Source organism: Bombina bombina, chromosome 4 (genome assembly GCF_027579735.1).
Source record: "Bombina bombina isolate aBomBom1 chromosome 4, aBomBom1.pri, whole genome shotgun sequence".
NCBI lineage: Eukaryota > Metazoa > Chordata > Amphibia > Anura > Bombinatoridae > Bombina > Bombina bombina.
In genome coordinates, this window is record NC_069502.1 from 992048855 (window position 1) to 992063541 (window position 14687).

At 35.7% G+C, this 14687-nt stretch overlaps 1 protein-coding gene across 1 annotated transcript in view; it reads left to right on the forward strand.

The window, feature by feature from the left end:
* Nucleotides 1-14687, forward strand: part of LOC128658145 (protocadherin Fat 4-like) — a 651406-nt gene that overhangs the window by 300373 nt on the left and 336346 nt on the right. Inside the window, exon 26 of the mRNA XM_053712644.1 lies at nt 7002-7111. Coding sequence (XP_053568619.1) covers nt 7002-7111 — 110 coding nt within the window. The remainder of the gene's footprint in view (nt 1-7001; nt 7112-14687) is intronic.

Consider the following 14687-nt stretch of genomic DNA (forward strand, 5'->3'; position numbering starts at 1 on the left):
TAGGTTAGGATTTATTTTACAGGTAATTTTGTAATTATTTTAACTATTTTAGCTATTAAATAGTTCTTAACTATTTAATAGCTATTGTACCTGGTTAAAATAAATACAAAGTTACCTGTAAAATAAATATAAATCCTAAAATAGCTATAATATAATTATAATTTATATTGTAGCTATATTAGGATTTATTTTACAGGTAAGTATTTAGCTTTAAATAGGAATAATTTATTTAATAAGAGTTAATTTATTTCGTTAGATTTAAATTATATTTAACTTAGGGGGGTGTTAGTGTTAGGGTTAGACTTAGCTTTAGGGGTTAATACATTTATTAGAATATCGGTGAGCTCCAGTCGGCAGATTAGGGGTTAATGTTTGAAGTTAGGTGTCGGCGATGTTAGGGAGGGCAGATTAGGGGTTAATACTATTTATTATAGGGTTATTGAGGCGGGAGTGAGGCAGATTAGGGGTTAATAACTTTATTATAATAGTGGTGCGGTCCGCTCGGCAGATTAGGGGTTAATAAGTGTAGGCAGGTGGAGGCGACGTTGTGGGGGGCAGATTAGGGGTTAATAAATATAATATAGGGGTCGGCGGTTTACGGAGCGGCAGATTAGGGGTTAAAAAAAATATGCAGGTGTCAGCGATAGCGGGGGCGGCAGAATAGGGGTTAATAAGTGTAAGGTTAGGGGTGTTTAGACTCGTGGGAAAATGTTAGAGTGTTAGGTGCAGACGTAGGAAGTGTTTCCCCATAGAAAACAATGGGGCTGCGTTAGGAGCTGAACGCTGCTTTTTTTTTTCAGCTCTAACTGCCCCATTGTTTTCTATGGGGATATCGTGCACGAGCACGTTTTTGAAGCTGGCCGCGTCCGTAAGCACCGCTGGTATCTAGAGTTGCAGTGGCGTTAAATTATGCTCTACGCTCCCTTTTTGGAGCCTAACGCACTGAAAACCCAGCCATTCTGTGAACTCTAAATACCAGCGGTATTTAAAAGGTGCGGGAGAAAAAAAGCACGCGTAGCTAACGCACCCCTTTGGCCGCAGAACTCTAAATCTAGGCGATAGGAAATCAAGCACTGCCTCAACACTGTATTTTAAAACAATATCCTTCAAAAGTTTGGGCTAAGAGGAACAGATAAAATAGGCAGCAGTGATTACTTTATTTTGTTTAATAAGAAAAAGTAGGTTTTTGGGATTATTAGAAGTCAGGTGTTAAGGGTCCCTTTAAGGACCAGGGCTATTTTTACATTTCTGCAGTGTTTGTGTTTAGCTGTAATTTTCCTCTTATTCCATTACTGTACCCACACATATTATACCCCATTTGTCTCGCCATTAAATGGACTTTCTAAAGATACCATTATTTTCACCATATCTTATAATTTACTATATAATTATTTTTTTTATAAAATATGATGAAAAAATGGAAAAAAACACACTTTTTCTAACTTTGACTCCCAAAATCTGTTACACATCTACAACCACCAAAAAGCACCCATGCTAAATAGTTTCTAAATTTTGTCCTGAGTTTAGAAATACATGTTCTTTGTTTTTTGCAAGTTATAGGGCAATAAATACAAGTAGCACTTTGCTATTTCCAAACCATTTTTTTTTTCTTCAAAATTAGCAATAGTTACATAGGAAAACTGATATCTGTCAGGAATCCCTGAATATCCCTTGACATGTATATATATATTTTTTTTTAGTAGACAACCCAAAGTATTGAACTAGGCTCATTTTGGTATATTTCATGCCACCATTTCACCGCCAAATGCGATCAAATAAAAAAAAAATGTTCTCTTTTTCACAAACTTTAGGTTTCTCACTGAAATTATTTACAAACATGTGCAATTATGACACAAATGGTTATAAATGCTTCTCTGGGATCCCCTTTGTTCAGAAATAACAGACATTTATGGTTGTGGCATTACTTTTTGGTAATTAGATGGCTGCTAAATTCCGCTGTGCAACACACTTGTATTAGGCCCAGCAGTGAAGGGGTTAATTATGTAGCTTGTAGGGCGCTTGTAGGGTTCATTTTAGCTTTAGTGTAGTGTAGTAGACAACCCAAAGTATTGATCTAGGCCCATTTTTAAATATTTCATGCCACCATTTTACCTGCCAAAATTTGATCAAATGAAAACAATTGTTCACTTTTTCACGTTTTCAACGTTTGGTTTCTCACTGAAATTATTTACAAAAAGCTTGTGCAATTATGGCACAAATGGTTGTAAATGCTTCTCTGGGATCCCCTTTGTTCAGAAATAGCAGACATATATGACTTTGGCATTGCTTTTTGCTGCGCACCACACTTGTAAGTATTATGCCCAGCAGTGATGGGGTTAATTAGGTACCTTGTAAGGAGCTTGAAAGGTTAATTTTAGCTTTAGTGTAGAGATCAGCCTCCCACCTGACACATCCCACCCCCTGATCCCTCCCAAACAGCTCTCTTCCCTCCGCCACACCACAATTGTCCTCGCCATTTTAAGTACTGGCAGAAAGTCTGCCAGTACTAAAATAAAAGGCTTTTTTTAATTTAAAAAAATAATAAAAAATATTCTGCTGTGTAGGATCCCCCCCTTAGCCCCCAACCTCCCTGATCCCCCCGAAAGAGCTCTCTAACTCTCCTCCCACTAACTATTTGCCACCATTTTGGTTACTGGCAGTTGCCTGCCAGTACCCACTTTGCAATCAAATGTGGCTTCTTTTTTTTTTTAAATAAACCCCACTTTTTCTGTAGTGTAGTTGCCCCCCTCCATACCCCCTACCAGATCACTTTTTAAAAGTTATTTCCCCCCTTCCTCTGCCACCCACCACTCTCTCCCACCATTTCCAATTTGGCCACTTAAAGATTGCAGTCACGCCCGCACACACACACATGCACGCCCCCAACCTCCCGCACGCGCTCCAGCGCGCAGCCAACATCGTGCACAACTGCTGGCCAGAAGTTTGCAAGCGATGGGCCACCCTCCCACCTCCCTGCAGCCGCTCCCACCCCCCAACGATCGGCACCATCGCTGGCCAATGCAGAGAGGGCCACAGAGACAAAAAAGGTATTGCAGTGATGTCTCAATATCGTGGCATCACAGCAATACGTTGAAAGTGGCTGGAAGCAATCAAGATTGCTTCCAGTCACTTTAAACCCCTACCGTCGTACAGGGTACGTCGTTGGTCTTTAAAGACCAGTTTGTGTGATGTACCCTGTACGACATGTGTGTCGTTAAGGGGTTAAAAGAACAAAAACTATTTTTATTACAGAGTATTGAATTTCTTTTAACCAATAATAGTTTTTTATTTTATAAAAAAATTTACTTTCAAATTAAAGGTACAGCAATGGGCACAAGGTTCGCCCAAAGTTAAGTTAATCTCTTCATGGGTTATTTTAAAGAAAGTTTCTTTCATAATAGCCAATGGGGGGAGAAACTTGTGCTGTACAAATGCTACATTGATGATATGTTTCTAATATGGAAAGGCGACATTGAACTATTGTTCTTATTTTTAGAAGATATTAACGATCTTGGCCTGACATTTACAAATGAACATAGTAATAAACAGATTCACTTTCTCAATATCGAAATAGAAATTATCAATCAAGAGATAAAATATAAACATACTTCAAATATTATATTGATCAGTGGAAAACAAACACAGCGACGTTTTGGGATATTATCCCTTATTCATGTTATAGCTTGCAAACACTAATCACAGACTTATATACCATAAGGCCACCAGATGCAATCCAAATATAATGGCGTTTAAAAAATATCCTTTGCCAGCTTATAGAAGAAGCCATAATTTACAGGCTGAACTAATTAGAGCTGATATTGGGTCTAGTGTTAAAAAGAAAGATGGATATATATTATAGGGTTAAAAAATTTGGTCTGTTACCCTTGTTTAAGCTGTTCTTGCTGTACAAATTTGATCAAAGGCCCTACGTTTTTGCACCCCCACACAGGTAAAAAATACAATATTAAAGGATACTTTAAATGTTTAACTACATATATTATTTATATGGTTAAATGTCCATGTGGGGGTGTTTACATAGGTGAGTCCACCGTAGTGCCAAGGACTGCATTATAGAACATAAAAGTAACATAAGGACAGGTAATTTAAAAGCCCCCCTGTCTAGTCATTTTTTAAGTCATGGTCACTCCAATAGCCAACTTAAGTTTCAGATCATTGATCATGTTATACTACCCCGCAGAGGAGGGGATAGAGAGTTGTTATTGAAGCAACGTGAGTCATATTGGATTTTTGAATTAGGCACAATGGAACCTAAAGGTTTAAATAGAGAATGGGACCTTACAGTTTTTTTGTAAAGAATGTTGCAAAAAATGTTGCAAAAATGTTTAAAATGTTGCATTTTAATGTAAAGGTTATTGAAAGTGTTGCATTTTAAAAGATATGAGATTTTTCATAAATAATGACTGGATTGTAAAGTTGTAAAGCATTATGGTATACTTAATGGATTGTTTTGAATTACATTATAAAGTTATAAGCACTTAAGGGGTTAAAATGGTTGAAAATGTTGAATAGCGCCATCTGGTGGCCTTATGGTAAGTCTGTTATTAGTGTTTGCAAGCTTTAGCATGAATAAGGGATAATATCCTGAAACGTCACTGTGTTTGTTTTCCTCTGATCAATAAATACAAATATTGATTTGCTGTCACCTCAGCTTTTTTCTTTATCTGTATAAGAAGCAGAAGCAGGACAGGTGCACTTTCATGCTTTGCTAAGTACGAGTGTGTTAAGGTTTGCAAATAAATCCTGTTGTGGCACTTCTTTATGTTTACAGGGGCCCTAAATTCTATTTCCCCACACTGAATACCTTGAGAAACCACAGGGGATTTAAGCTGGACAGGGGAATTTCACACTTTGTACTGTACGAGTGTGGTTTTTTGCCATTATCCTTTTTGTGGCGCTTTTATCCAACTATATAAACCCACTAGAACTGTCGGCTGATTAAAAAATAGCGTATGTGAGCTGGACGGGAGTTTTTACCTACTTGAGAAAACAGATTACTCGGACTTTCAGCGATCTTCATCAATACTTTAGGACTTAAGTTCTAAGTCTAATAATAATGTGCAAACTGTATATATATGTACATTGGAATGTGCTCTAGAGATCAGTTTTTTTTCCAAGGGTTTAAGACCATCCTGATCTGAGACAATAAGATTTCCATAAACATCGGAATAACTAAAATTTCTTGTATACCATGACAAAAAGATGGTCACCATGGTTAAACCAAGTAAAATAAAAAAAAAATTGTGTTTTTCAATACCAATCACTTGAAAAAAATTAGGAAGATGTTAAATGGTCAAACAACCTAAGTTGGACCACTTGAGATTTTGTTGGCAAATGAGAACCATAGGCACAGTAAGTTTGCCTGCACTTATATTGTTATTAGTAGTAATAACAGTAGTTCCTATTTGTAATTTTAAAAGCCAAGATCATTTATAGTAGAACCTTATTTTAAAGGGACATTAAACACTAAATAAATGCTTAACAAAATTATGCTTTTAAAGTTAAGATTAGTCTAGGGAAGAGTGTTTTCAAAAATTAAATTAGTTGTATAAATATTATACAAAGTATAAAGTTTTATGCCAAGTTTCCATTGATGTCATTGCTTTCTGTTGGTTGTTAGCCAACAAAAATAACACCATCTGGCAATCTATAGCTGTTGGCTTTGTGTTTTCCAAATTATTAAAGTGGAAAGCTGTTTTTGACTCCCAAACAAGTCTACCAGAGCCAAATAACAGTAATTTAAGAACATACATACAAAAAGAGACGTGCTTCACCAGGGACAAACAACAGCTCAGTAACCTGTTCTATGACGAGTTACCAACCAGGAGCAGCTTCTTTGAGCCTTTCCTGAAGTATATCAGTTTGATTCCTCCTAACAAGGTCAGTCCAGTCCCGAAATACCAGGCAATCCTCCTCTGAACAGCTATATCCCTCTAGGCACATTGGGTAGGGCGTCCACAACTGATTTTTCCCATCATCCCCAGGGAGCCATTTCCGGGTCATTATTCAAATACATACAGAAAGAGAAGCTCTCCACCAGGAACAAACAAAATCTCAGTAACCTGTTTTATGGTAAGTTACCACCCAGGAGTAGCCTATTTTAGCCTTGTTAGGTGAGATCAGACTGATATATTTCAGAAAAGTCCTCCTCTGTGTAAAGTACAATAGAGCTAAAATAAACTATTCCCAGGTGTTAACCAGGCTGTAGAAGAAGCAATGAGCTGTTCATTCCTGGTAGATTGCTTCTCTTTCTGTATGTATTTGTATTATGACCCTGGGGAAAGTCTCCCTAAGGGTGATGGGGAAACAAGGCGAAGACTCTTTGCCAAGTTTGCTTAGAGTGATATGGCTGCACCTCACTGATGAGCCCCAAAGGAGGCTAAAACAATTGTCTGGAGTTGCCATTTTCCTTGTTCAGAGGATAATTGCCTGGTATTTCAGGCTGGACTGACCTTGTTAGACAGGATAAGACTGATTATACTTCAGGAAAGTTCTCCTCTGTGAAAGCACAATTGGGCTAAAATAAGCTACTTCCATGAGGTAATTTGCTATAGAACAAGCCACTGAGCTGTTCCTGGTAGATTAATGGGCTCAAGACTTCAATAGTCTTTCCCATGTGTAAAGTGTTTAAATGCCCTTTTACAACTGACATTTCAAAATGTGAAACATATTTAAAATGTAAAAGAGACACACATATTCTATTAATTAATATGAATAATAAAGAATAAAGTTGACTCTAATATTTTACAATATAAAAGTACCTTTAACTATAAATTTATTGTTTACTATACAAATAATATAAATTAAAACAGTGGTATTAGTGTGTATTTAAACTTTCAATTCATGAATAAGTTAAAGAGCAGGTATATACATAAGAACATTTACTTTATTTCTGAGTATAAATGTACCTTCAACTGCTGTAATAATTGTAGTGTTGTTTTATAAATATGTTTTAAAAGCAGTCCTTATTCTTTGTCTTATAGTACTATAGTAAAGCAAAATAAAAGTGGCATAGATCATGTTTACACATTTGCTGCAAAAGCACCTTTTGGAAAAAATGTCACTTACAGGATTGTTGCTGGTGATGAACTAGGTGAGTAAAAAAAAAACCTCTTAAATCTGATCAGATCTATAGATAGATTATGTTCCTAGTCAAAAAGTGTATCAATAATTTATTCTACAATAGTCTTTTGCATTACAAACACTTAAAGGGACACTGAACCCAACATTTTTCTTTTGTAATACAGAAAGAGCATGCAATTTTAAGCAACTTTCTAATTTACTCCTATTATCAATTTTTCTTCGTTCTCTTGCTATCTTTATTTGAAAAAGAAGGCATCTAAGCTTTTTTTGGGTTCAGAACTCTGGACAGCATTTTTTTATTGGTGGATGAATTTATCCACCAATCAGCAAGGACAACCCAGGTTGTTCATCAAAAATGGGCCGACATCTAAACTTACATTCTTGCATTTCAAATAAAGATACCAAGAGAATGAAGAATATTTGATAATAGGAGTAAATTAAAAAGTTGCTTAAATTTCATGTTTAATCTTAATCATGAAAGAAAAAATTTGGGTACAGTGTCCCTTTAAGTTTCACTTTAGCCATTGATGTGCTGTGTTATGCTACTGTCTCCTTGATTGGTTTAAGGGACTCTGAGGCCCAGATATTTAAAACCTCTCTGCTCAGGTGAGATATTCTAAAATGATCCTCCAGCCCTGCGAGATCCCTAGTGAAATATTCAAAAGACAGATTTTGCTTTACATCTCCAAGGGGCATTCCCTGCATTTCTGTATGTGAAGGAGAGACAAGCTCAGAGCAATATAGCACTTCATGACATTTACACTTTGTGCTTTCTATTTTACATAAATTTACACTTTAGATTATATTTTAATACATTTAAACTTTGCACTTTCTGTTTTGTATTTTATTTTGTGTACAGCAGTGTATTTAGGATTGTGATTTTTTAAATTCTGATTATGAGGCTGAATTATCAAAATGTCTGTCGGACCTGATCCGACAGTGCGGATCAGGTCCGACAGTGCGGATCAGGTCCGACAGTCATCGCTGAATGCGGAGAGCAATCAGCCAATCAGATTGAGCTTGCATTCTATTGGCTGTTCCGATTCAATCAGCCAATCAGATTTTTCCTACCTTAATTCCAATTGGCTGATAGAATCCTATCAGCCAATCGGAATTTAAGGGACGCCATCTTGGATGACGTCCCTTAAAGGAATATCCATTCGTCGTTAGTCGTTGGGAAGAAGAGAATGGCTCCGCCTCGGCTCGTCTGAAGATGGCTCCGCTCCGATCCGGATGGATGAAGATTGAAGACGCCGCCTGGATGAAGACTTCTATCGGATGGAAGACTTCTTCCGCGCCGCCTGGATGATGACTTCTGCCGCTCCGGATCTCCTCTTCGGTTCCATCGGTGAGTCGGCTGGCTGAAGACGACTCAAGGTAGGATGATCTTCAGGGGGGTAGTGTTAGGTTTATTTAAGGGGGGTTTGGGTTAGATTAGGGGTATGTGGGTGGTGGGTTTTAATGTTGGGGGGGGTTGTATTTTTCTTTTACAGGCAAAAGAGCAGAATTCTTTGGGGCATGCCCCGCAAAAGGCCCTTTTAAGGGCTGGTAAGGTAAAAGAGCTTTGAACTTTTTAATTTAGAATAGGGTAGGGCATTTTTTTATTTTGGGGGGCTTTGTTATTTTATTAGGGGGCTTAGATTAGGTGTAAGTCGCTTAAAATTGTTGTAATATTTTTTAAATGTTTGTAACTTATTTTTTTTATATTTTGTAACTTAGCTTTTTTATTTTTTGTACTTTAGTTAGTTTATTTAATTTAATTTAATTGCACCTTTTGGAAAAAATGTCACTTACAGGATTGTTGCTGGTGATGAACTAGGTGAGTAAAAAAAAAACCTCTTAAATCTGATCAGATCTATAGATAGATTATGTTCCTAGTCAAAAAGTGTATCAATAATTTATTCTACAATAGTCTTTTGCATTACAAACACTTAAAGGGACACTGAACCCAACATTTTTCTTTTGTAATACAGAAAGAGCATGCAATTTTAAGCAACTTTCTAATTTACTCCTATTATCAATTTTTCTTCGTTCTCTTGCTATCTTTATTTGAAAAAGAAGGCATCTAAGCTTTTTTTGGGTTCAGAACTCTGGACAGCATTTTTTTATTGGTGGATGAATTTATCCACCAATCAGCAAGGACAACCCAGGTTGTTCATCAAAAATGGGCCGACATCTAAACTTACATTCTTGCATTTCAAATAAAGATACCAAGAGAATGAAGAATATTTGATAATAGGAGTAAATTAAAAAGTTGCTTAAATTTCATGTTTAATCTTAATCATGAAAGAAAAAATTTGGGTACAGTGTCCCTTTAAGTTTCACTTTAGCCATTGATGTGCTGTGTTATGCTACTGTCTCCTTGATTGGTTTAAGGGACTCTGAGGCCCAGATATTTAAAACCTCTCTGCTCAGGTGAGATATTCTAAAATGATCCTCCAGCCCTGCGAGATCCCTAGTGAAATATTCAAAAGACAGATTTTACTTTACATCTCCAAGGGGCATTCCCTGCATTTCTGTATGTGAAGGAGAGACAAGCTCAGAGCAATATAGCACTTCATGACATTTACACTTTGTGCTTTCTATTTTACATAAATTTACACTTTAGATTATATTTTAATACATTTAAACTTTGCACTTTCTGTTTTGTATTTTATTTTGTGTACAGCAGTATATTTAGGATTGTGATTTTTTAAATTCTGATTATGAGGCTGAATTATCAAAATGTCTGTCGGACCTGATCCGACAGTGCGGATCAGGTCCGACAGTGCGGATCAGGTCCGACAGTCATCGCTGAATGCGGAGAGCAATCAGCCAATCAGATTGAGCTTGCATTCTATTGGCTGTTCCGATTCAATCAGCCAATCAGATTTTTCCTACCTTAATTCCAATTGGCTGATAGAATCCTATCAGCCAATCGGAATTTAAGGGACGCCATCTTGGATGACGTCCCTTAAAGGAATATCCATTCGTCGTTAGTCGTTGGGAAGAAGAGAATGGCTCCGCCTCGGCTCGTCTGAAGATGGCTCCGCTCCGCTCCGGATGGATGAAGATTGAAGACGCCGCCTGGATGAAGACTTCTATCGGATGGAAGACTTCTTCCGCGCCGCCTGGATGATGACTTCTGCCGCTCCGGATCTCCTCTTCGGTTCCATTGGTGAGTCGGCTGGCTGAAGACGACTCAAGGTAGGATGATCTTCAGGGGGGTAGTGTTAGGTTTATTTAAGGGGGGTTTGGGTTAGATTAGGGGTATGTGGGTGGTGGGTTTTAATGTTGGGGGGGTTGTATTTTTCTTTTACAGGCAAAAGAGCAGAATTCTTTGGGGCATGCCCCGCAAAAGGCCCTTTTAAGGGCTGGTAAGGTAAAAGAGCTTTGAACTTTTTAATTTAGAATAGGGTAGGGCATTTTTTTATTTTGGGGGGCTTTGTTATTTTATTAGGGGGCTTAGATTAGGTGTAAGTCGCTTAAAATTGTTGTAATATTTTTTAAATGTTTGTAACTTATTTTTTTTTATATTTTGTAACTTAGCTTTTTTATTTTTTGTACTTTAGTTAGTTTATTTAATTTAATTTAATTGTAGTTATTTGTAACTAATTTATTTAATTAATTTAATGATAGTGTAGTGTTAGGTTTAATTGTAACTTAGGTTAGGATTTATTTTACAGGTAATTTTGTATTTCTTTTAGCTAGGTAGTTATTAAATAGTTAATAACTATTTAATAACTATTCTAACTAGCTAAAATAAATACAAAGTTACCTGTAAAATAAATATAAATCCTAAAATAGCTACAATATAATTATTATTTATATTGTAGCTACCTTAGGGTTTATTTTACAGGTAAGTATTTAGTTTTAAATAGGATTTATTTATTTAAGTATAGTGTAGTGTTAGGTGTAATTGTAACTTAGGTTAGTTTTTATTTTACAGGTAAATTTCTCTTTATTTTAGCTAGGTAGCTATTAAATAGTTAATAACTATTTAATAGCTATTGTACCTAGTTAAAATAAATTGAAAGTTGCCTGCAAAATAAAAATAAATCCTAAAATAGCTACAATATAATTATTATTTATATTGTAGCTATATTAGAGTTTATTTTAAAGGTAAGTATTTAGTTTTAAATAGGATTAATTTATTTAATAAGATAAATATTATTTAGATTTATTTAATTAATATTTAAGTTAGGGGGGTGTTGGGGTTAGTGTTAGACTGCGGAATTCCAGCGTATTTGTGGTTGACGACTAGATAACTAGGCCTCATACCCTGGGAACTCCCCTGTTCAGCCCAGGGAACTGCCCTGTCCCTCCTGCTTTCTAAAACTGTCAGTTTTCAATGGAGAAAATAAAAAGTGCAATGTAATTTTATACAAAATATGATCTTAAGTTATTAAATTGACACAAAAACTTTCAAAGCATAATCAGAATGTGTAAATCACTGCTAGATCAAAATGTAAATGTATTAAATTACAAATGAGAAAGTGCAAAGTTTTAATGCAATAATACTGAAAGGTCCAAATCTGAAATTTAAAGTAATATAAAATACAAACCACAACGTGTAAGTGTAACATAACTCTCATATCAATGCAGTGCTATATTGCACTGGGCTTGTCTCTACTTTACTTTCATAAATTAGAGAGATCTCGCCATGCTGGAGGGCTCCGCCCTTTTTCTTTTGAAAATTCAGTGAGTTCAGCCTTTGTGAAGTCTGAACTACAATTTCTCTCCAAACTGGAGAACCTTTGAATAAGGGTGAACACATCATGACAAAAAATAAAAGAAATAAATTATTGTTTACCTGCACGTGCACTATGACTTAAGCTTTTTGTCTGTGCTTAGATGTGCACCAACGTTTATATTATTTGCACTTGTGTGTATGTCCGTACTAAAGAGCCATTCAAGTTTTCATGATTTAGATAGATCATGCAATTTATCAAAACATGCACATTATTTTTATATGCACAATATCTGAGGCTCCAGCTTATACTGAGCATTTGCACAAGTGCACAGTATATACATAAATGCAATTTGTAATTGGCTGATGGCTGTCACATGATGCAGGAGGGGGGATTGTATTAAGTTTAAAATTTGTAAGAATATATTCTACTACTCATTGCAAATTCAAAGTAAGAGCTATTGCATTGTTTTTGTATTGTGTATTTGTCAGGTATTAAATTCTACTGTATGTAGTAGTTCTTTAATGTCCAGTAATGTGTAAGGTAGACACTTGTATTAATAGTCCTTAATTAGATATTATCTACTGGGATTTGAACATATGTTTGGTGCAAAGGTTTTTAAATGAAAAAAAATTACAATATAACAAGGATATTGATTATGATATTTTTTCATGGATCAAGTATGGGAATACTACAATTTCATCTTAAAGATTTTTTAATACCAATTTTTGTATAGTTACACCTAATATGCAGACCATAATTATTGGCTGTTTTTTTGTCTCCCTTTTCAATACCGGAGCACTCACAATCCAAACATTAACACAATTTTGATCAGAACACTGGTTCATTTTCAAAATAACCCATTTGCCCCCAAAATAAAGTATAGCATTTTTGAAATAAAAAAAAAAACATCAAAAAGCAGTTTTTAGGGGTTAAAGTTGGGTGGTGTGGGGTGTTAGAAATAAAACGGCACTGTAAAGTGCCTTTACATTGCAGTCTATGGGAACTGTGTGTTCCCTGTAAGTATATATGCTTATATACATATATATTTATGTGTTAATATGTGTATATAACTCATTCCCCAAGGTTCACTTGTGGTGCATGCCAGAGGATCGGCGGGGCGCCTTTATTGAACCCCCAAGGAGGAGGTAAAAGAAATAGTGTAGATAGGGGAATTACAGTACATCGGGCTTTACCCACAGCTGCTTGGGTAATGTCCGTTTTACACGGTTAATCCTAGGATTACCAGGATTTCTTACTTTACCCATAAGATTTATATTCATGTACATTTAAATTTATACTTGCTGCCCATCGCTGTGCGACTTACCCTCTTTGCTGAGCTAGAACGAGGCTCCAATCTGAGCCTTTGGAAGCGCACTTGATTGAGCGCAAGGCTTCAATGCAATGTAAAAGAAAACAAATCTGGAGAGATCTCTCCTTAAAAACAGTTCTTTATTAGCGTCTTTAAAAAACAGGTACAATGAAGTGCAGTATGAACAGCCCTCTCAGCTGAAAATAAAGCTTATGCGTTTCGGCATTGGTGCCGTACTCATAACTCTCTAGTCTTACGTACAACTACTGACCTTAAAAAGGAAGTAAAAAGATCTGATTCTCTAATGGGCAGGTGCGTACTAACCATCAATTAGACGATCATCTTGAAGACATACTGCCTATAATACATGCCTAAACATATATTGGTAATTCTCTAACCAACCTTGACCTGTTAATAGTAAACAATTTATATATTAAATATACCGTTTATCCACCTGCGTATTTTCTCATACTGCAACATAAGTGCTGAAAGTGAGCTATAATGTGTAATCTATAAATTCATATCATAGTGACGTGATAATATTCAAACATGCAAATATTTTTACTATTCCAAGCATGTTACTTAACTTTGAGTTATTTTTTTTTTTTTATTTATTTATTTTAATTCCAACAATATAATCTTTATACAGTCCGCACGCCACGCAGGGCAGCAAGTAGAAACAGAAAAGCGACAGTATTTCTTTCTGTCCATTACAAACAACATCGTTGGGGTTTTTACTTTTTGACGTAAAATAACAATAACATAAGATATCTTGAAGATCCAGAATTTTCCTCATAATATATTGCTTCTAAACAAAAAACAAAATATTTGATTTTTGATTTAGCTCCTTTCTGTGTGCATAAACTCATATTCAAAAGACCTCAAAATCTATCATTGAACCCCACTAACATTATCTTGAATAGAACTTCGAGAGCATATACTATCTTATGCCAATGCCAGTAGATACATTCTTCCTACTATCAGAAGAGAAAAAAAACAAGCAGAAAAACAAAAACTTGATCTACACTTGTATCGATAGTAAACTTTACTAGACTTTGGACATAATCTGATATAGGCAAATATAATAACTAAATTCTGCCTATGAGCCGAAAAGGGAAAACAAGATAAGACACGGAGGAAAAAAAAAAAAAAGGGGGAATAAAGAAAAGGGAAAAAAGGAGGTCCCACAACACATCCAAAAAAATAAAACAGAGTAAAGCAAAGTTTTATATTTTCTTTTCCTCTCCTCCTCTCCCCTCATTTCCACTTATAAATTCCCAACCCCATCTCACTGCTAAAGCCATAAACCTGGAAGGGTCTCATTTTGTACTAACAAACGAAAACCATTCAATTTTTTAAGGGGGGCTTTTAATTGCAATTTCCACTCCATAGAAAATGTTTTAAGGGGACCTAGCCACTACCCTATATAAGTATTTAAAGTGAATGTAAAGTCAAGCTCAATGCTAAACACTGCTTAAACGCTAACCTTAAAATACTGCCACTTTAATTCATCATTTTTTCAGCAAACCTCTAATTAACTAGTATTTGCTTTATTTCATTACGATCGTCATCTCAATCCTCCGCCCGCCATCTTGGATTAATGA